The sequence below is a fragment of the Zootermopsis nevadensis genome, unplaced genomic scaffold (genome assembly GCF_977971745.1).
Source record: "Zootermopsis nevadensis isolate Lab colony 2312 unplaced genomic scaffold, Znev_1.0 Znev_ptg000013l, whole genome shotgun sequence".
In the NCBI taxonomy this organism is placed as follows: Eukaryota; Metazoa; Arthropoda; class Insecta; order Blattodea; family Termopsidae; genus Zootermopsis; species Zootermopsis nevadensis.
In genome coordinates, this window is record NW_028259145.1 from 10,144,566 (window position 1) to 10,166,803 (window position 22,238).

The 22,238-nt window shown below is 37.6% G+C and overlaps 1 protein-coding gene and 1 long non-coding RNA gene across 5 annotated transcripts in view; one reads left to right on the forward strand and one right to left on the reverse strand.

The window, feature by feature from the left end:
• The window catches only part of Ser (protein serrate), a 248,246-nt gene that overhangs the window by 56,434 nt on the left and 169,574 nt on the right, over nucleotides 1–22,238 (reverse strand). Inside the window, exons 3-5 of the mRNA XM_022066038.2 lie at nucleotides 21,052–21,106; nucleotides 14,601–14,855; nucleotides 11,824–11,884 (exon numbers count right to left, since the gene is read on the reverse strand). Of these exons, the coding sequence (XP_021921730.2) occupies nucleotides 11,824–11,884; nucleotides 14,601–14,855; nucleotides 21,052–21,106 (371 nt within the window). The remainder of the gene's footprint in view (nucleotides 1–11,823; nucleotides 11,885–14,600; nucleotides 14,856–21,051; nucleotides 21,107–22,238) is intronic.
• Nucleotides 1–22,238, forward strand: part of LOC147873892 (uncharacterized) — a 191,397-nt gene that overhangs the window by 30,337 nt on the left and 138,822 nt on the right. The window lies entirely within an intron of this gene.

Consider the following 22,238-nt stretch of genomic DNA (forward strand, 5'->3'; position numbering starts at 1 on the left):
ACCAATTAATTATTATTTCTTTAATAAATTATCCATTTTAATATTATCCTCCCATCTTCGTTTAGGTTTCCCAAATGTCTGTTTCCTACAATTTTTATAAATAAGTTTATGGGATAAACATTTTATCTTCTTTCCCGTGCGTGCTATATGATCCGCGCTTCTCATCTTCCTTATAAAGGCATCAAAAACAACATAAATAAATGCTATAAAATCTGTCGTAATTTTGGAAAAGTCCATAATAGATTTTTATTGATTTTTGTGCTTTATGAAATAAATAGGTATGACAAACCGTTCCGTAGTGCCAGAACAATGTCAGGCATGTACGTATATGCTCTTTCGTCATCGAAAGACATGGCTGTTCTTTTATTAAAGTAAGCCAGTTTTGTTAAAGACGGATTTGTGACTGTAAAAATTCTCGTCTCACATTCTAAATTCAGAGTTTATGTCATTATCTAAGCTTAAAGTTTCGACTGGGTGGTTTGCTGAACTCCTTAAGGAATCTGCCTAAAGAGTGCTTTAAAACGCTTCACTAGGTCTGACCCCTCGTTCTAACCATTCCGTTACCTTAAACACCTCGACCTTCCACCTACTCCGAGCAAAGATGTAAGGCCAAAGAAACAAACACACACTTAATATGGCAACAGTAAAATAATCAGAAGTAAACATAATTCGGGAAAACAAATCGCGCGATCGGAGCTTACGAAAACTAAGTAATCATAAATGTTTCTTTTCGGTTGCATGCTATTATTATTACGTTTACATTTACCCACAATAAATTTAGGCAATATGGCATCTATACGAAAGTAAAATGAATATTAAAAGCTTTAATCATCCGATAATAATGTTGTCTTAAAATCAGAGTGTCTGTTAACATGGCAGTTTTAGGTGTATTTTCATTTTTATTTACTCTATTATAACATGACGTGTAAGTCAAGTTTCAGAAATATAATGCAATACACAAATGCCACTTATTAAACCTAATAGCTTCTGTTACCACTTGACACTCCAAATATATAGATAACCTGATTGTCCAAAGTAAAGATACCGTAATGTTTATCCGGGTATAATTTTAAAGAACTTTCCTTAAACTAAATCCATTATCCTGAGTCCTTCTTGAGAAGCTAATAGTTCATTCAACTTATAAAAAAAATTTCGGTATTTCATTGGACCCGAAGGTCCATTACTGTGTTCACAAGCACCCGCCACCGATCCCTATTCTGAGCCAGATAAATCCACTCTACATCCCCAAGCCCTATTTACCTAAGACTCATTTTAATATACCCCCACGTACTCCCAAGTCTTCCCAGTGATGTCTTCTCTTCAGGTTGATCAACTACTTATTTACGAATTTCTCATCTCGCCCATGCGCGCTACATGCCTTGCCCACCTCATCCTCCTTGACATAGTCACCCTAATATCTGGTGAAGAATACGACAGATTATTACGTAATTTTCTCTAGCCTCTCGTCACTTCAGTCCTCTTAGTTTCAAATATTCTCCTATGAATCCTGAGACGAATAAAATGTAATTGAAATGGCTGTGACTTGGATGATACTCATGTACGCTCTGGAGGTGAGGAACCTGATGTTTACAGGCCCATAAAAATCTTATTTAGGGATTTCTCTAGTTGACAAATATGACGACCTGTCTTCAGGGTGGTCCTACACTAATCGCTTCTTGTTTACATAACTGTACGCATACGACACTTTCGGGCATAGGACGGACGATGAAGACAATTATATAATGAAGAGCTTCATAATTTTTACGCATCACTGAATGTTATTAGGGTCAAAAATCAACCATAATGAGATCGGCGGGACATGTAGCACACATGGAAGAAAGTACAAATGCTTTTAAAGTGCTAGAAAACCTTAATTTTTTTTCGGAATATTAGGTGCGTATGGAAGGATAATATTAAAATTGATCTATGTACAGAAGGTGTGAGGGTGTAGCCGGTAATCAACTGAGGGTTCTTGTTAAACCGTGTAAAATTAAAAGCTTTGGGCTCCATTAAAGGTGGGAAATATCTTAAAAGTAAAGGAAATATTAGTTTCTGAAGAATGTTCTCATCTCTTGGAGTTTTTACAGCTTTTATACGCAGTTTGACCACGGAAGGTTTTGCAATGATTTCAGATCAGCTTAATGTCTTCTGAACGTAACACAATGCATATGAGCTTTTGATAGGAGCGATCAGTTTTACACGGTCCTGATTTCCCAGTATGGCGGTCGGCTGCGACCTTAACCCACGCGTGATGAGGCGGTAGCAAGGATTTCGTGTTGTTTGGATGCAAGTGTTGTATTGAATTCAAAAAGCAGCCAGGGAGGCAGTCAGTGACATGGGAACACGCATTCCGCGGTCGCTCAACAGTCACTGTTTGAGCTGCATCTTAATTTCCTACCTGGCCACTAGAATGCTTGGAAACAAATCGCGTTCAGTCTTACTTCCCTGATCCACAGCCAAAACAATGAGTAATTCGTCACGAGTGAGATTTCAGGTTCTCGCGGCGGTGAAATGAAAAGACTGTCTTCTGGGATCTGGCTTCGTGTAGTCTGGTAGAAATTGACAGACGTTTCAGAGGTGCTTACTGCCTTCATCATCAGAGCGATTATCTGAAACGTCAGTAAATTTCTACCAGACTAAACTATGCAACTAAATGTTTTAAAAACTGTGTTAAGTTTCGTATGAAATTTTTGTGAGTGGTCCACTGTATTTTGTTGACTGTAGGTGGCAAAGAGCAATATAATACAGTCATAAGTTAAATAACTATTAAAATAGAATTTTTCATGTGACATTTTCAGTACATTAATTTAGATTGACTTTGTGTTTTTATATTAACCTATATATGCATATGTACAATGCACTAAAAAGGTATTTAAAATATTAGGGACGTTTTTAAATAAGATTTTCCTTTTATTTTTAAATTATTCACATTTTAATATACAGTATTTACGTTTTATGGGTTCAGATTGTAGATTCTGAGAAAAGGTACATTATATTTTGTACATGAAAATTCAAGTTGTGGGAAGTCGTTTTTGAGGATTACGTTCTAGCTAATTGCCTTAAAGTAAATCGCTATTAATTTCAGCAACATATATGAAATATAAGAAAGGTTCTTAGTTCTCCTCATTAGCTTTTCAGCTGCTGACGTCATCTCTTTCACCCATGTTTCATTATGACGTGTGACATTTTAATACGTTTTGGTTTACCTGTTCTGTTAAAGTTATTTTACTTCTCCATTACAGAGTTAACTCTGCTTTTATTTAATTCTTATTTACCTTCGTGACTTCATCTGATGGAGAAAAGTGGCAAATGCTAGTGGGCGACTGGGTGATTGAGTGAATGATATATTCATTTATTCACGGACTGCTGATCGCCAAAGTTGATGAATACTCTGGTGATGAATTAAGTGGCCAGCAGAATAAATTACGAACAATTCGAAGAAATCTGTTGTCTGCCACGTGTTTTACATGGTCAAGCCGCAATTAAAACCGGAAGCTCGAATTATGAATGACCTAAGCAAGATTTGAGGTTTTCACGGCGGTGAGTTTGAAGATGGCCGTCTTCTGCGTTATAGCGCCGTCTAATGTGATAAAAGTTCACCAACGTTTCAGAGGTACTTGATGCCTCCACTCATCGTCCTGATGATGGAGGCGGCAAATACCTCCGAAACGTTCGTAACTTCTACCACATTACACGGCGCTATAACGCACAAGACGGCCATCTTCAAACTCACCGCCGTGAAAACCTCAAATCTTGCTTAGATCTGGAAATAATTCTGTACTTTCAATAAAATGTTACAGGGTAACGTTAGGGACAAGCTGGCATAGCCATCTCCGGTGCAAGATCGTCATTTTGCGATCTCCCTCTAGAGACCCTAGACTTTAGCAATAAAATCAATGTTCATTTACCGATAGTGTTCAAACGTTATAGGTTCATTACCTAAGTCTTTGTGAATCCGCGTCCCGTCATATAAGTCGCTGATTGTGGATAAGTCCTAATGAATAATTTGACTACAGTGAGTCAGACTATCGTCAGAAACGTTTACGCTTGACTTGAATACAATGTACTGGTTTCTCTCGCCAGCCTTGTGGCAGTGTTTCACTAAAATGTTATTTTAATTACAGACCAGACCAGATACTTCTTAATATACACTCGTTAGTAAATGTTGTCCTGAGAATCAATTTAATAAAAGGTAGATTTTGGAGATCTCAGTTTTAAGTAGTTTGCATTCAATTTGAAGACAAACTCACTTTAAATGAAGCGGTGAATTATACAGAGAAAAGGATAATTGTTATGTATATTTTTTCCAGACCTATGGGTTAATATAGCGTGAAATTATTACACATTACAAAATAATGTAGATTTCATTAATGATAATGAACCTCATTTAATCACAATATTTACTATATGCAGCGCGAAAATGCTTCTCACCCAGTTGTTTACAACTGTAGATAACTCGCTGTATACTAGTCTCGGCGCCATTTAACTTTGCGTCTTTCAGAAGTGGGAATGTAAGGAAGATTAGCATGGTACACTCCGCGCATGCTCCTCTCACTACTACTGTCAAATATAACATTTTTGTTGCACGCATAGTATGAACAGCGTGTGATGTGACAATGGAACGAACACTGCGCGTACAATGTTTTTAACCGGTGATACATGCTTTGCAGTATAGTCGCATAAACGAAGCCGTAATTAACCGACCCAAGGTCTCAGCTGTGTAGTGCAGACGCCAAGTTTTCTGACGTGGACTCTAAGAATAAGCATGCATTTAGAATTAGATTCAATCTGCAAACAAAACACGGGAAAGAATGCCTGTTGCATAACTCTGGGGTAAATAAACATTCGGGGAAAAAAACATTTAAATTAGTCGAGACGGTGGCTGGGTGGTCTAGGACCTTCTGGCTTCCCTCATACCTCAAGAGATCCGTTGACATCAGAGGGTTAAATAAAGTTAGCAGTTCTATTCGTGGTTTCTTCATTCACTTAACGTCTGAGGTTTGTCCTTGGGAACTATACGTTGTTCTGCATTTGTATATGATGCTATAACTGGCTGTAAAGACTACAGAAAATATTGAACAAGTAAAGTATGTGTCATAATTTATCAAATTACGCTTATCAGACGAATAGGTCACATAGTGTTAAACGGCAGGATGGCTGTTGGATGCGAAAGAGGATCTGGAAACGATGTGCAAGGAAGCGGTCGTGGCCTGCTTTCAGATATTATCCCATTTCCTGCGAAGAGGGGCTTAGTAAAACCACAGAAACGAAATAGCCAGCCTCCAGGCCGAGAATTATATCCCGACTTCCCGGATACAAAGTAAGGTTCAGTGTGCTTGGAGACATTAAAAACATGGTAATACTCGCCGTGATTCATTCCACCCCAGTTCCGATCCATAAAAATGCAACATTTATTCCAAACACTATGCTGATTAAAGCCCTTAACCCTTATGCGTTATGTGCTGGGCTAAGGTTCCAGAGTTTAAGAAATATACGTTGTCTTATAATCTGTGAATGTAAAAAGTGCGAAGTGGAGTCTTGTTATATGGGAATCGTTAGTAACAAATGACTTTTGCGAGGGAAATATTACTTGCGTGAAGATTTTACCAGGAAATCATCATAGAAATATCAGTCAGTATTTATACTATAGGTCCCATGTAGCTAAATTGATCTCTATGTCAGTAAACAATTCCGTTGACTAAGTGGCTCACATTCGTTATATTACTGAGGGACTTGCTGTACATCTGAGATACATAATGGGCACTTCTGATTCAACCAGGTATCAATTGTTTTGTTCTGAAATATATTTCTTTTCGTATACAGGTTGCCCCAAAAAGATTTATACACAAAAGCTGAATATTTTGTATTATAATGCGTATGTATCTTTTCGGGATTCTTTTATTTATATCGTATCAGGCAGATAAAGATTTATAGCGGATTTCATAAACATTAAAATTCCATGAAACAATGGAGCAGTTCGCCTAAATTAGAAAACCGTTTTCTTCGTAAACCTTTTAATTTAACGGGCTATGTATAAAGGATTCGCTATCCATCGATTCTAATAACGGTCTGGTACTGAATCAAGTTTTCTAAGTCAACATTTTCATGATCTGACAAACTTAAGAAAGTCGCCACATCTTTTTTATACGTGTAGGTATGAAACACGTTACTATGTCGTTATATTTCTATCCAGGAACAATGCCCTGACAAAATCTATCATTTTCGGAGTGTTCCCCTTAAGCAACAATGCTCATCGTTCGCTATGAATTCAACACCAAGACGATTGATTTAAAAATTACTGCACTACATCATCTCATTAAAACAGAATGCTATCAGAAGTTTCTGGATTATCCTCAGTGGGTACCGTCATAAATTAAATACAACAACGAATGAACTAAATCAACGTGATAAGAAGTGTCATCTCTTCAAACACAGTTTTGTTTAAAGGAATAAATATTGTTCTAAATAAAATAATAGAATTGTGGTAATTATAATATACTATCATTAGAGCACTTTTAAATTTTACAATCTTTCCATTCCCGCTTAATATGTTGATTACACTGCTATGTAATATTATGAAATAAAAATACAATTCAAGACTGTTTATTTATTACTTAATTGTAGTTTATTTAACAGCGTTATCAGCAGCTGAGACTATATAGCGTCAAAATTGGAGACTGTATGTGGATTTAATTACTTCTCCATTTTGATTAGTTCTCGATTATACAAATAAACCGCAGCCTCTAAATAGGTCCGTTCAGTTTGATTTAGTATAACCGTCACTGCGAGTGAAATTAATATTATGTCCCATTATTATTGTTCTGTTTTCTGAATAAATCCATATACACAACTCAGTTTCCAATTCGAATAAACTCCACCTCATCAATATTTACTTACGAATATCGTATGTATTATTATTATTTATTTGACTGCAAATGGGTTTTTACCCGGTGGCAGTGGTCCTACAATAAGACACAACAAAACATAAGACAACAAAAACAATAAGAAACAACAGAACAATGAGACAGAACAAAACAATAAGACACAAAAAAACATAAGACAACAAAAATAATAACAACAGAACAATGAAACAGAACAAAACAATAACACAAAAAACATAAGACAACACAAACAATAACAATAAGAAACAACAGAACAATGAGACACAACAAAACAGTAAGACAAAAAGACATAAGACACAACAAAAACAATAAGACAACAAAACAATGAGACACAAAAAACATAAGGCACAACAAGAACAATAAGACACAACATAGCAATGAGACACAACAATACAGTAAGACAAAAAGACATGACACAACAAAAAGAATGAGACACAAAAAACATAAGGCACAACAAGAACAATAAGACACAACAAAACAACACACCACACTCAAAATAAAACAACTCATAATATTACAAAACCGTATAACCTAAAGTACATAACTTAAAAATTAATACCAACTAGACATAAGTCAGTAACAGTAATGAATCACACGTTTCATCAGGACCTTCTCTTCACTTCACTACACTTATGAAGCCTTCCCATCCTCACCCCAATTTACCCCCCTTCACTGCACCCACTCATCTATTCCCTTTACTTCACCTCATTTATCACTTTCCTAACCTTCTTCCTAAACGTACTTGGTTTACAGGAGAGAGTCCCTAAAACCTCAGCAGGTAGCTGGTTCCAGAGTTGGATGGTCCTATTTACAAAGGAATATTTTCCGATATCTGTTCTTTGTTTTCTGCTCCTAATTTTCCGAATATGATCGACTCTGCTCAGGTAGTATGGCCTTTGCAATCTGTCACCTATAGCTTTCCATGCCCGATCTCCCGTGTACGCCTTGAAGAGAGCACATATTCGTGCTATCTTTCTACGCTGTGCCAGGGTTTCCCAGTTCGAATCGCTCCTGTGATATGCAATTTTACATGCTTTCCTTTGCACCCGTTCTAACGCATTTATCTGCCCCTCCCTGTAAGGATCCCAGCACGCCGCCCCATATTCCAGAATCGGACGCACTAGTGATGTGTAGGCTAGACTTTTAGTGTTACTATTCCCCTTTTTGAGAACACGCATTGTAAAATGAAGTGCCTTCCAGGCTTTTTTCACCGTATAATTTACTTGATCAGCCCAGCTTAAATCGCTGCTTAAGATAATTCCCAAGTATTTACAACTGCTCACTTCCGGAATTATTTGGTCCCGTAACGAATAGTTTAGTGGTTCCTTCACCCGACTTCTCGTGAAACTAACTGCCTTACTTTTACTTGGGTTAATTTTCATAGCATTTTCAACCGCCCACTCCCCCAGACTGTTTAGATCCATCTGCATCTTTTCTATATCTTTACTATTTATAATTTTCCTATATATTATACAGTCATCTGCAAAAAGTCTAATAGTCGATTCAATGTTCCTCCAAATATCATTTACGTACGCGAGGAATAGAAGTGGACCCAATACACTCCCTTGCGGTACTCCTGATGTTACTCTGACTTCCTCTGATAATTGCCCTCCTACTCTAACTCTCTGCGTTCGGCCTAAAAGAAATTCTCTTATCCATACGACTATCCTCGAGTCCACGCCCGATGCCGCGATTTTCATAAGCAGCCGATCGTGAGGAACTAAATCGAAGGCCTTCGAAAAATCGATTATAATCGCGTCTAACCTTCCTCCGTTATCCAGTGTGTCTGCAATGTCCTGACAAACCGTGATTACTTGACTTTCACATGAATATCCCGGCCTGAACCCATGTTGACCCTCGAATAACCAATTCTTTTCCTCCCAGTTTTTCCTCAGGTACGATGCTATAACGTGTTCCATTTGTTTGCAGACCACCGATGTTAAACTGACCGGTCTGTAATTTGTGACCAATGATCGATCACCTCCTTTGTAAATAGGAACCACTATGGCTTTTTTCCAGTCCCTTGGTATAGTGGCATTATTAATTGTTACGTCCAATAATCGCGCCAGGTATGGAATCATGGCTTCCCCACCCAGTTTTAGAATTTCCCCAGAAATGCTGTCAGGCCCTACTGATTTGCTTTTTCCCATGACATGAGAAGAGGGAGATTATGGTCAAATTATGTATTTATAAGCGGAAAATGATTTAGAAACGAAGGCAATTTAACTCAGAAATAAGTGTTTTCTTTATTGGCTAATGTACGACATTCGACAGAATACCCCTCACAAAGTTCATGTAACGCTGTGAGAAATAAAAGCAGCCTAAAACATGACTTACTCAGAAAATAAAATCATGATCTACTGTGATAAACATCAGATTATTATTATTATTATTATTATTATTTAGTGTTCTGTCTGACGACACGTCCATATGAACAGGATCCTTCCATCCTTTTCTCGGACTGGGACCTGTTCATATACGTTCTTGGCAGATGATCCAGAAGTGGTTTGCCATTGCCTTCTTCTGTGTGTGAATGGAGTAATTGTTGGGATGCCCGGAGGAAAACTCCGTGTTGCCTAGACCACGGCCTTGCCCAACACAAGTTATAAATTCGGGCACCGCCGGGAATCGAACCCGAGACCCCAGGATTACAAGGCCAGCGTTCTAACCGCTAGACCGCGTTTAACATCAGATACGATCAGAGATAATTATGAAAGGTAAAATTGCTGAATAGATTCATATAACTTCAGTCATCTAAGTCGAGATATATCTCATGATACTTACCTAATAAAAAGGGCTCATACATTTCAGAATATTTTCGATATAATAAGGAAAGTTTTCAGAAATAAAAACTAAAAAGAGCAGGTTAAAATTTTATAACCTGATGGCATTACTAATATTCTTGCAAGGCTTTGAGAATTGGGCCACGAACTGAGCTGACAAAAGAATAACAGAAACGGAACTGATTAAAATTCTGATGTATTTTTTGATGATGATGCTGATTAAAGATAACCATTCTTCTAATTAGTTCAGCCGCTGGAAAATCTATTGTTGTTTACTGTAGGTTCTACAAATACCTCTGTACCCCGAAATACGTCCGTTTTCTAGTTAAAAAAACAGTACATTAATATTTAAATTTGTTATTGCCAGTTTATCCAAAGCCCGTACCTTTACAATCAACGATCAACTGTTTGAAACTCTTTAGGACATAGGCACTTTTTCCACAATCCTAACGATGGTCATCACATTCATTAGTCGTCATTTGTCTTGCAAAGACTAGCAGTGGGGCCGCAGGCCACAAATGCCTAAACCTGTCGGCTTAAGTCCGAGCTATGACATCCGCTCTATGGTTTCCAAGCACTAAGCCTTCATCTAGCCAATAACCTCTCTGCACGACCATAGTCCCGCCTGCATGCCAAGCTAACGTTATGTAGACTCGTATTTGAATGAAGACGGGAGTAAAAAAATATATGACTAGAATATATTTTCTTTTCATACGAGGAAAATCAGTTTCTTGGGACACTACACATATATTGTATCTATTTTTTATGCGTGGCCATCCACGTAACATGTTGCTTCTGATTAAAATGTACGTGGAACTATAAAGGTTCTCGTCATACACTTCTAAAAGCGAGCAGGTCTGGTCCAGAGACATTAAAATGCATGGGAATATAAATTAGTCTCTAGAGGTTACTTAAACCTAAGTATTAAGCCATACAAAAAAAGTATCCGGTTCAATGCCGTGAATTAAAATGGATTAATAAAATATGATAGCAAAGCATAACACAGCTGCCATATAAATGAGACAGCTTCTTCAAGTGTTAACTTTTTAAGACTTTTCTTCATTACGTGAAATTCTTGTTTTTAACAGGTTAATTTCTCTACACTTAACCAAATGAGGGTGAGTGAAGACTGAACAAAAAAAGAATCCTTCATTCTTTGTCATTTAATTTTCTGTCCCGTGTTTCATGTCTATACATTGAGTATTATAGCGAATGCAGCAATAATAATTTGAATTTTTAAAAAAAAATCCAGGAATTCAGGAAACGTTTATTGAACAGACCTCTGGAATGGTTACTTCGAGTAGAGCCGGATGTCGTCTCGCACGTTAATTGTAGTCACGGCATTAACTTGTTTAAATTTCAATGAACGTGTTTCCCAAAATTGTAAAGTTGAAATTCGTACCAGCATACACAGGGTCTCCAATACGATAATTGTACTTGACATTTTCAATGCTTCTAGAATATAATCTAATAGCCATTAACCACCGTGTATCTTGATTGTGCGAGTAATCCGTTCGGGTGATATTGAAGAAATTTAAATTACGTTCTGACGGTGGCGATTCTGGTAGCAAGAAATGAAAACGAGGCATGACTCTTGTTTCAGTTGCTGTGAAAATGTTTTCAAATTCAAGTGAGATAAAGGGGAATGTTTTAATTTTGTACTTTCAGCGCTATTTACAAAGATAATTCTGCTATAAATTGTATTACTGTTCAACACAAAAATCTACGTTCCCGCCGATTTCGACGGGTTATATTACATTTTTGTGTGTGCATGCTGTGTATATCAGTATAAAGTTAGGATTAAGTGACAACAATTTAAAGGCTTACAATTAATGTTCTGATGCTCTGATAACGTATTATAAATTCGGCCACGATCACTTCCCTTCTGTGTCCTTTTCAGCTCATTATTAATCCAAACATCTGACGCCACACAGTCTGAGCTACCGTCAGAATTCTTAAATAAACCACAAGTAAAGAAGAAAAAGTAAATAATATACTATACTGTTCGCGACTGTAATCTTGAGACTTGCAAGGAATGCAATATGTGCTTCACCCCACTTCCTCACCCCGCAATTCACAAGATTACAGTCGCGAACTACACACGGCCCGTTTCAGTGTGGAATATTGGAATTACTCACTCGCAATCCCCAGGTTGGTCGCACTTGCCATGGATCGGGTGGCAGCCAGTTTTGCATACAGCTGAAACAGAGAATTGGCCATAATGAACTTCAAAGCGCATTGCACTAACGCGAAATGCTGGGTCAGATCACATCTTCGAGCTGCATTTTACTTGAGAGTGTCTTCTGGGTTGTTGCACCGAGTAGTCTGGTAAACGTTTACCGACATTTCACAGGTGCCTGCTGTCTCTATTATCAGGGTGATGAGTGATGATGGCGGCAGCAAACACATTTGTCTGATAAACTTCTACCAGACTACACGGCGCAACAACTCAGAAGACAGCCATCTTCATACTCGCTGCCTTGAGAACCTGAAATGTCACTTGCATTTTACTATTTGTTGACGAAGGTAAAAATGGCTGTGTTCATATATTTTAACTAACTTTGTTACTTGCCTGTTAAGTAGTGTATATGTTTACATTTTGAGATGAGAGTTCAAAGAAAATAATCATCATTGAAGAAAATTAAATTAAATTATTCTTTAATAACTACATTTAGTGACGCCATGGTTTCACTTCCGTTAATTGTGAGACCGTATACAAAGTATCGCTAAACTTTCTCCTTATCAGATTGAATTTTAATTCAATCTTCACAAATAGGTAACACAAACTGTAGCCAATTAAAACTGTGGAGTTTTCCTCAAATTAACATAGGTCTAATTATTAAACATTATAGGCCTATGTAACTGGATGACAGCGGTTCAATCCTCGGCAAAGTACATATATTTTTTCTTTTAGTCTCTGCGTCCAGATGGGCTCTGAGGTCCACTCAGCCTCCCTTCGAATGGGTACCAAGGGTTCTTTACGCCAGAAAAAAGAGCGGCAGTGGCATGACGCCAACCACTCATGCCCCTTCCCCATCTAGTGCCAAAGCCAAGAACGAGTAGGAGCTATATGTGCCTCCCCCCCGAGTGCCACCATGGCGTGTAGCGAGGTAGCTTTATTTTACTTTATAGGCCCAAATAACAGAACCATGAATAGAATAGTAGGCCGTATGAAAGTCCTATTAAGATTATTCTAATTGTTTCGGAAACGCTCCGTGGTTTCTGATTAAGGCAAAGATGTGCTTAGGCGTCGTGCCACGGAAGAGTGGCCAGGAGGTAAAGACAGTGTTTCACTAACTCTTCAGCTTCTGTTCAGTGTTCTGGCCGCATTAAGTAGACCGGTACCAATGGGGCAGAAGGTCAGGAGGTACCCAGAGTCATGTAGACGAGATAAATCTTTATGTCCGTGTCCAGAATCGGCCCTCGGTCGGCTGTTAATTCCACAGTTGGTCATTTTACCGAACTACGCCTTACGAAAGATTAGGTTAATATTAACAATTTTCCATCTAGCTCTTCGGCATTTTAAGAATTATAGACAAGGTAAAAAGGTATTTCTGAACTAAAATAAATATTTAGGTAACGGGTTCTCAGCACGTGCACCGCTGGTGTTTTTTTGTACATATCTTATAATATTTTGTCACTGTATGATGAAAAATAGATGCCTGTCATCATAAACTATTCTCTGCTAATGCTGCATCTAGCAGTACCATTGGCTTTAAAACCGTAGAAATTTGGACATAAGGTTCTCACGGCGAAGTGTATGAAGATGACTGTGTTCTGGGATGGTGTAGTCTGGCAGAAATTTACCGATGTTTCATAGGCTTCCTTATGACCGAGATAACAAGCACTTATGAAACGTCGGTAAACTTCTACAGACTACAAAGCGCAACATCTGATGCGACTCATGTCCAACTTTAAAGCTTAACGAAGAAGCTCATATCAAGAACTATGATGCATCTTACCGATGTACATGTGAAGGATGCACGCGAATTGCAACAACAGAAATTAAATCCGGCACTGAAAATGTTACTTAAGCAAAATATGTGTCAAATATCTTACTAACTGATTTTATTCAGAAAACTGTTGAGTAATATGTGAACCTGTTTGCAATAGTAAATTAGTATAATTTCTAACAAGTTTTCATACAGATTAAACAAATTTTCTGGGTTTATAAACATGCAAACCGATCTACGACTGAAAACCCTAAGTTTAGATGCCGTCATAAAAACTTTTCGGGCACTCAGCCGCGTCAATTCAGAGCAAAGTCAAATGTTTCGGAGACATCATTCCTTTATAAAGAAGGCAAATACAGACGACGGTCTCTGAGCTGATCCGAGTGATCATCAGAGAAGATTGTAGACACAGATTTTTAAGTCGTCATAGAACCTTAACTTCGGTCAGTAGGTTTTGACTGACTATACTTATACCGAATCTTTTGTACGTTCCGTCATTTAACACCCGAAGAACATTAATTCAGTGGATCGGAGCCGAAACCTGACTCCGAAAATGTCATGTATCATCCCTTAAACGTCACTGCGTATGTAAATATTTAAAAGTTCTGCCCATTCTTCAAAGAAAATACACTATCGCCCTTACAAATATGAGCGTGATAAGAGAAGATCATGAAAGAAATTAGCCATTTATTTTAATATTAATTTTGCACAGAATGTATTTTCAGTTTCTGTTGATCTGCGTCTTTTTATACACTTAGACAAAAAACGAAAATGAATGAGACACGTGAATTCGAGTTCCTCACGGCATTGAAGATGTCCATGGTAGCCTTACTGGTTGTGACGTAATGGGGTACCAACAAGGCGTCACAACCCAGGCCACCATAGACATGAATGAGACACGAAAATTGTTAAGTGTGTTCCTAGGTAATAGTTTTTGAGACGTCTGATCGTGTCTGACTTACCAATCTCGCAGTTGACTCCCCTCCAGCCCGAGATGCACTCCTTGTCGCCGGCCTTGTCACACCTGTAGTGCCCAAACTTGTCATCTCGAGGGCGACAGAACTTGGTGCAAGTAGAGTTGAAGTAATGCAGGTCGCACTGGACCCTGACGCGATACGTGATGCGTGCCGTGTTCCCGTTAAAGTTCAACGTGTGCCAGTCCGCACTGGGCAGGATAATCCCCGAATAGGTAGCCTCTTCGATGACGCGGTTCGTAGCTACGGAACACAAAAAAACAATATTATTCTCTTCTACAGAACAAGAGTAAAGAAAATTTCGCTAAAATGATTTACAAACTGCAGATGGGCTGTCTTTCGGGTTATTTCGACGTGTAGTTTACTGACGTTTCTGAGGTGAGGTGCTTTCTGCCCATGTCATCAGTTACTTATCGCCCTGAAGATAGAGGAAGCAGTCACCTATGAAATGATGGCAGACATTTTTCAGACAACACGGTGCAACAACCCAGCAGACGGCCATCTGCATACTCGGTGTCGTGAGAACCTGAAATCTCAGAAGGCTGAACTAAATCTCACAGCTATTACCAGAGTTCGTGAGAATCTCATGTTTCATGGTTGAAAACTACGTTAATTCTGACATGCACACTGCAGATCAGGACTTAAAAATAAATAAAAAAGACAAAAATAAATGTCTGTGTACTAATATAGCGTCAGAACACCATATTTTTTTCACCTCTGTATTTTTCTGAGTGTTTCTATTATATTTGTCAATTATAATGTGAGGTTATGATTAATTAGTAGAGTCCAAGTACATTTTTCTTCATCTGTATGAGCTTAGGGTGTTTCAATACTGATTCTAATTTAATTAAATAACGTCCATCTTACAAAATATATAATATGTGATACGCAAGTCAGTATATTGTCAATACTAATCAGAATTTGGGTATAACAAAAACGCTGTGCCTGTTATAAAATTTAGCCTATCATTTCCATGATCTGCGTACTTGTTTTAGTAATAAAAAGACAGATTATTTCGTCCAAGTATTCGACATAACAGAATTAAGAATTTGTTGTCCATTGTAACTTATAGGGCTTAATCATTATCGTGTAAGTTATTATTTATCGAATATGTAATTACTTAATAACGCTAGGAAAATGGCTTTGGGGGTCATTAATCAACCAGTCAACCCCTTAACATCATAGTATTTCTTGAGAAGAGGATTTCCGGTCAAGTGGTCAAGAAATTCACTGCATTTTATGGAACCCGAAGGTTAATTTCCATGTACACCAGAGCCCATTACTGGACGCTTCCCTGAGTCAGTTGAATCAAGTCCACAAACTGTTTTTTGTAAAGATATATTTTATATTAATATCGTCCTCTCCTCTACGCTTAGGTCGTCCGACAGATCTTTTCACATCAAATATTCCTATAAAACTGTATGCACATACTATTCTCGTCTCTTACTAAGATTATATTTAGGATGATAGAATTTATTCATTTGTGACACTACAAAAATTTAAAATAGGCCTATTCTTTTTCTTTCCACGTTTCGAGCTCGTTAATTTTGTCTGTGAAATATCCCCTCTTCTTGTTCCCGAAAGTTATTCTAGCTGTGTTACGTCGTAACATCACTTCAGATTATTTACACTAATTTGGCAGGCATTTTGCAACTTATCCCACTTTTCTTAATGTAATAAATTTGAAGTTCCTACCGCAGAGCATAGAATATAAAATGTGTCTTAAGGAAATAGATAATGGTATAAATTAAAATGAGCTGTTTCTAGATCAGCTCCAATACCATAAGATATATTTAATCTTTGGGCCCTATTATAGTTAACTAGTTAATATTATTCTGTACTAATACAGTTGTTGTTTAGTTTTAGTGTTAAGAGTTATATAACGATATGCTTTACTGTCATGGTTGTCGCAGCAGTTTTCTGTGTAAATGTTTCAGTTCCACATTCTAGCTAGACTTTGTACCAGTTAGTCCATTATAACACTGTCCCCTGCCCCGACACATGCATCTCATTACAAAGTGATCAGGATAAATGATAAATACCATAGGTTTAACCTGAACCAGTCAGACAAGTCACTAATTAGACAACCTGCATGGTGCCTAGAAGCAATGCCACTTATCTGGATCTGTTCAGTAGCTCACACGAACAGGTTTGTTTAGGGTGTCCTGTCAATTGTTGAGAATCCACACCAGATCCATCCGTAGTACGTGGGTGTAACATCCTGACGAATACTAATACAAATTGAAATATTTCTAAAATATTCCCACACTGGAAATTTTATATCTGTCCGTTAATCTGATCTTTTTTTTTCAGAGACCACGTGAAAGTTTGAAAAATTAGCAAGAACCAAGCTATGTCTTTTATTGAAGTAATATTTTTTGGCTTTACAGGCTTAGTAAAATATTAGCTTATATAAAAAATATAAATACACGCAGAGACATGTAGAATTTTTGGTCGCCCTGATGATGGAGGCAGAAAGGACTTCTGAAACGTTGATAAACTTCTACCAGATTACACGGTGCAACAACCCAGAAGACAGCAATCTTTACTCGCAGAGACAGTTACGAATTAAAACGAATACATTAAGAGAGATTTGGCAAGTCCATGGAAGAAATATATTTATGTATCGGACCAACTCCGACTGTATACATGTGTGCTAAGCCATTATGGGAACGATGCTGATGAATTGAATGTGAGCCCAGTAGTCTGCACGCAGCCCGCTGTGAAAGCAGACGTCCTTGCCTTCGGCGGCCATGAATACTGGCCATGGGTAAGAAAAGCAAGGAAACAATGTGAAAAGGCGAAGAAAGATAAGTCCTCCCAACGAACCCAAAAGCAAATTTTGTGATATGGTCACATCTTTTCATTTCCCAAGCCTTGTTTATTTGTTTCTGTCCCTAGAAGTAGGTCTACTCCCCATCTGCGTTAGTCACAACGAGAGAGACCACATTGGGACATACAATTCAGAGACGTTTCATACAAAGAGGAAAATTTCAGGCAGACTATAAAATTCTTTCGTCCCCAACTTCAGAAAGAATTCCTAGGGTAAAATTTAAATCACACGTCTCCCCTTTTAATTTGTAATATTTTTTTAAAATTCTTTTCTCCATTTTATGCCTGAAAGTATTTCGTAATTTTTTAGTTATATTTATGTATTAGTTGGCATGGATGCACTGCAAAAATATAGGTCTCTGTTGGGGAAATTGGCTTCGTACGTGAAGCGAATTCTTTTGGAAGAAAATGAATTCAAAAGGCGGACGTTCGTGGTGCGGTGATGAACCCTCAGCGTTCAGGAAAGAATGTGGAATTGGAATTAATATTTAGTAAATATTCTTTGCAACGAGGACTTTCTGGGCACGTCTGAATAAAGTGTTATAATCTTAAAAACGTGAACTGCAGTGGAGTACAGCAGACTTCCTTAACGAGGGACATACCATACTCTGCAGATAGCGGTGTACCACTTGAAAGAAGAACAATAAAACACCTCAAATTATTTCACATGAATCAACTAAAACGTTGTGAACCACTGAATACAACCAACAGTCAATAAGGGCTTCGAAGAATAACAAGCTGTTGTCATATTGCACATAGTCATCTCAGAAAATTACGCTTTCCGCCTTCTAGAATAGGGTTCCATTGTCTGTAGACACACGGCAAACCACCTTCTACAATAATGAAGTTTCGACAACTTTTCGAGATTTACCACGAATCCGCAGAACGACTATAACTAGATATTATTTAGTGGATTATTTCAACAACTAAATTGAAGGTCCGTTTGGCTAACGCGGCATTCCACCCCTCCAATTGTTAAGCGCTATTATCTTTTACCTTCTGTTGAACAATTTGAATCATTAAAATGTGCCATTCGGAATTAATGAGGACACAGAATTTGTAACCGGACGTTGTACAAGATTGTGACGATTATTTTAACCTTAATTCTGATCGTTAGATTACACTGTTTGTAGTTAAGTAGCTAAATTTGGTCCAACGGGACACCATAAAAGATCCAGAAATTTTCTGATTACTGTGGTTCAGAAAATATTATGATCTTGTTGTCGAAATATACATTTTCATCGTCATTATTTTAATTCAGCCAACGAGTTAACAATGTTCTGTATTAATTCAGTATATATTTACGATGCCTTTTCAGTCAGCAATGAGGTTTGAATCATAACATTATCTGCATAGCCTTTCTGCGTCATGATAACATGTTCAAACAAGTAATGATTACCCACAAATGAGGTTGCTTATTTCGGCAGACTTGAGGACTCTATGAAGCTACATATGAAGTGCCGTTCATTTGAAGCATAAACCGACTTTGTGTTGGTAAGAACAGATAATGTCATGGTGTAATTTTCGTGTATGGCTTAATTTAAAATTGTAGGAATTTTATGAAATTTTGTATGAATATCATGTAACTTGAGGCCACGCCTACATTTTGCTTTTTTATTTTCTTCTCGTCTATAATATTAGCACGTTGGCTGTGAAAATTCTCAGGCAAAAGTGACCGAATCTCCACTACTAGCGTACCAGCCTAGGATCATGAAATTGTGTGTCGAACTAGGATCTTCCAGAAGCACGTGATTTTTGTTGAGATAAATTTGTTGTAGAACAACATGGCGGACGTATTTTCGGTTTGATGGGGATAACTAACAATGTTGAGGGTAGGCTTGTAAAATTTGGTATGAAGACAGATAATGAACGTATCTACAAATTCTCTATGGAACGTTTTATCAACTAGGAACATGGTGATGATGCGAAACTTTGGAATTATGTCGGGAATTGCAATGTAGTTGGAATGTATGCTGGTATAAAATATTCACAGACATAACCCTCTAACTTGTTTAATTAGCCCTATAATTTTCTAGTAATTTACCGGTTAGTTTAGTGTACTACCAGTTTCTCAAGGATTGTTAAAGTTTTAATGTAACATTTATTCCAAATGTTTAGCAGAAAGATGTCATAATTTTTACTGCAGCATGCCAAGTCAACGTGAATAGATAAATCATCAGGCATGCTGAGATTTCTAGGGTTATAGGATGATATATCAGCAAGCTTAACATAATATTTCCTTGTATGTTAAAAAATATTCCAGATTTAATACGTATTTTGTGTAGCCCATATTTACAATATTTTTAATCTAAAACGTAAATAAGACAGTTGTAGGCTTATTGTAGAAAACAACATAAATGCCACAAAGCGAACTAAATAAACTCTGCTATATTATAATACGATAATTAATACTACAAAGAAATTTGGAAGAGCGATTAAAATGCGGAAAATATTAAAACTGAGAAAAGTTTAAAACGAAATTTGAGACTAATGTGGTTGCACACTGGAAATAAAACTGAATTAAAACATAAATTGCAAAGAGAGAAAGTATATGAAATATTGACATAGGATATTAACCTAAACAAGTAATTAAATCTACCGAAGAAAAATGTTTACTATTTTATGTTGATTAACTGAAACAAATAAGAGTTCAGCACTAGAAATTAAAACAGTAATTTACTTTCAAGTAGAGCAGCCTGCAGAACTTAGAGCTGAGTTTTTATAGCACTTCTTTCTTTTGTTTTTGTTTATGCAGTCATGAGACAAAGCTCGTGCATATAAGACATCCTTGAAACAGCTGATTCTCTAAAACTGAGTGAGAATAACAAAGTCCATGAAGCAGAGACCTTCTTGAGAAGTTAATAGTTTCTCGGCTGGTCTAGAAATTTCACGCTTTTTATTTTAACAGACAATTCATTATCGTGATCACAATAGCAAGACACTGAACACTATGAGGGCCAGATAAATACAGAAATTCCATCATACCCTATTTCTTTTATATTAATTTTAATATTATTATTCTTCATCTCTAAGCTTGAGTCGCCGAAGTGGCCCTTGTCTTCGAGAATTTCCACAAAAATTCTGTAAATATCTCTCGCTTCTTCATCCCCGACCTGCGTGTTCCAAATAGGCCCATCTCGTTTCCCTTATTTGGTCGCCTTGATATTATTTCGTGAAAAATACAAAATTATGAAGCTCGACATTATGTTAACTGTCTACATTTTCCTGTTAGTTCCTTGTTCTTACTTTAAAATACAATGATTGGAACTTCGTTTAAAAATATCCTCACTTTATGCTCTTTCCTCAGGATGATAGATCAAGTTTTACGCTCATATAAACCATATTGAGAATAGCGTGAAAATTTTTACAAAGCTCATTCTAGTAACTAGCAGAATTACCGTTCAAAACAGTAAGTCTCCCGTAACAATTATTTTGCAGAAGAAACAACGGAAGTTTCCAATAGAAATCTCGTAACTGTTATGAACAATCCCAGTTACTCCATGCAAGACGAAGAGACACGGTCTTATTGTGCGTGCTAATGAAGGCTTAAACAAGTGAATAGCGCGTCTCCTCGTTGAGGTGAACGCATGAGGAGAAATTAACTTACCCGGTACGGAGTAGTTGTCATGGTCCACAGCCTGGAGGATGAGCGTGAAGGATCTCTGTAAAGAGAAACAAAGTGTCAGTCAGGCGGGGATGCTAACTACAACTCAAATACTTTGCCGGCTGGCAGGTCGGTCGAAGGAATTTCAGCGGCCAACGTGAACAAACTGGATAAAGTGGAATCCAGCACCAATGATATTTATCACGGACTGGCTTCTTTACAAAGGACGTTTAAGGGACTACTCAAGCAGAATCCTGTAAATTTGTAAGAATATGCCAAAATCTTCTGTTTTACTGATTCTTTCTCAGAACTTTGGTGACGAAAGATTTATTTTTTAATTAATATTTAACAGCGCCTTTTATAATAAAATACACTATATTGCACGAGTAGAATAATAACGTAAAGTGATACTGAATATCAGGAAGGGGTATTAGACGTGTTAGCCCGAATAATATTATGAAAAACGCGGTTCAGTGGTACTCCATACTGGAACACAGTGAAACCGTTCAGATAAAATGCATCGCTAGTCAGCACGAACCAGCCATGTGCTTGTGGCGAGCGTTAGTCACAATAAATTAGCTAACAAAGCGTGGCTGGTTGGAGCTGGCTAACGATGCATTTTATCTGATAGATTCCTCTAACAGGGGTAGGGTCCTCTCTGAAGACCACCTCTTCGCCTCATAGCTCCCCACACCATCAAACTTCCTCACAGCCGGGCACTTTTTCACTGATAGGATCGCACAACGCCAGGATCAATGAAAGCGACTTCTTTTCGCATTTTGGGACATCGAAAATGTTGAATATGACATATGTTCTGTGAATGACAATTATATTCATGAGTCAAAATACCTGAACTACGACAATATCAGAGTTTATATTATAAGTGGGGCACTGCACTTCTATCTTTCGGTTCAGGGCTGGATTTAGGGGGGAGCGACGGGGGTGGTCGCCCGGAGGCCTCCACAAAAACAGGGGCCTCCATAAAATCCATTTTTTACGGGGAAAAGCGTCCAGGTAATCATCGCACGAAACCCATCACATGATACTTATTTATAAGTAATTACAATATAACCTAAATTTCTTGTTACTGATAGGGGCCACATTTTGATTGTTTCGGGACCCCCACAACTGCAAATCCGGTCATGATCTAGGTTTATATTGGTAGAGAAACTGCGAGATCCAGTTTTCAG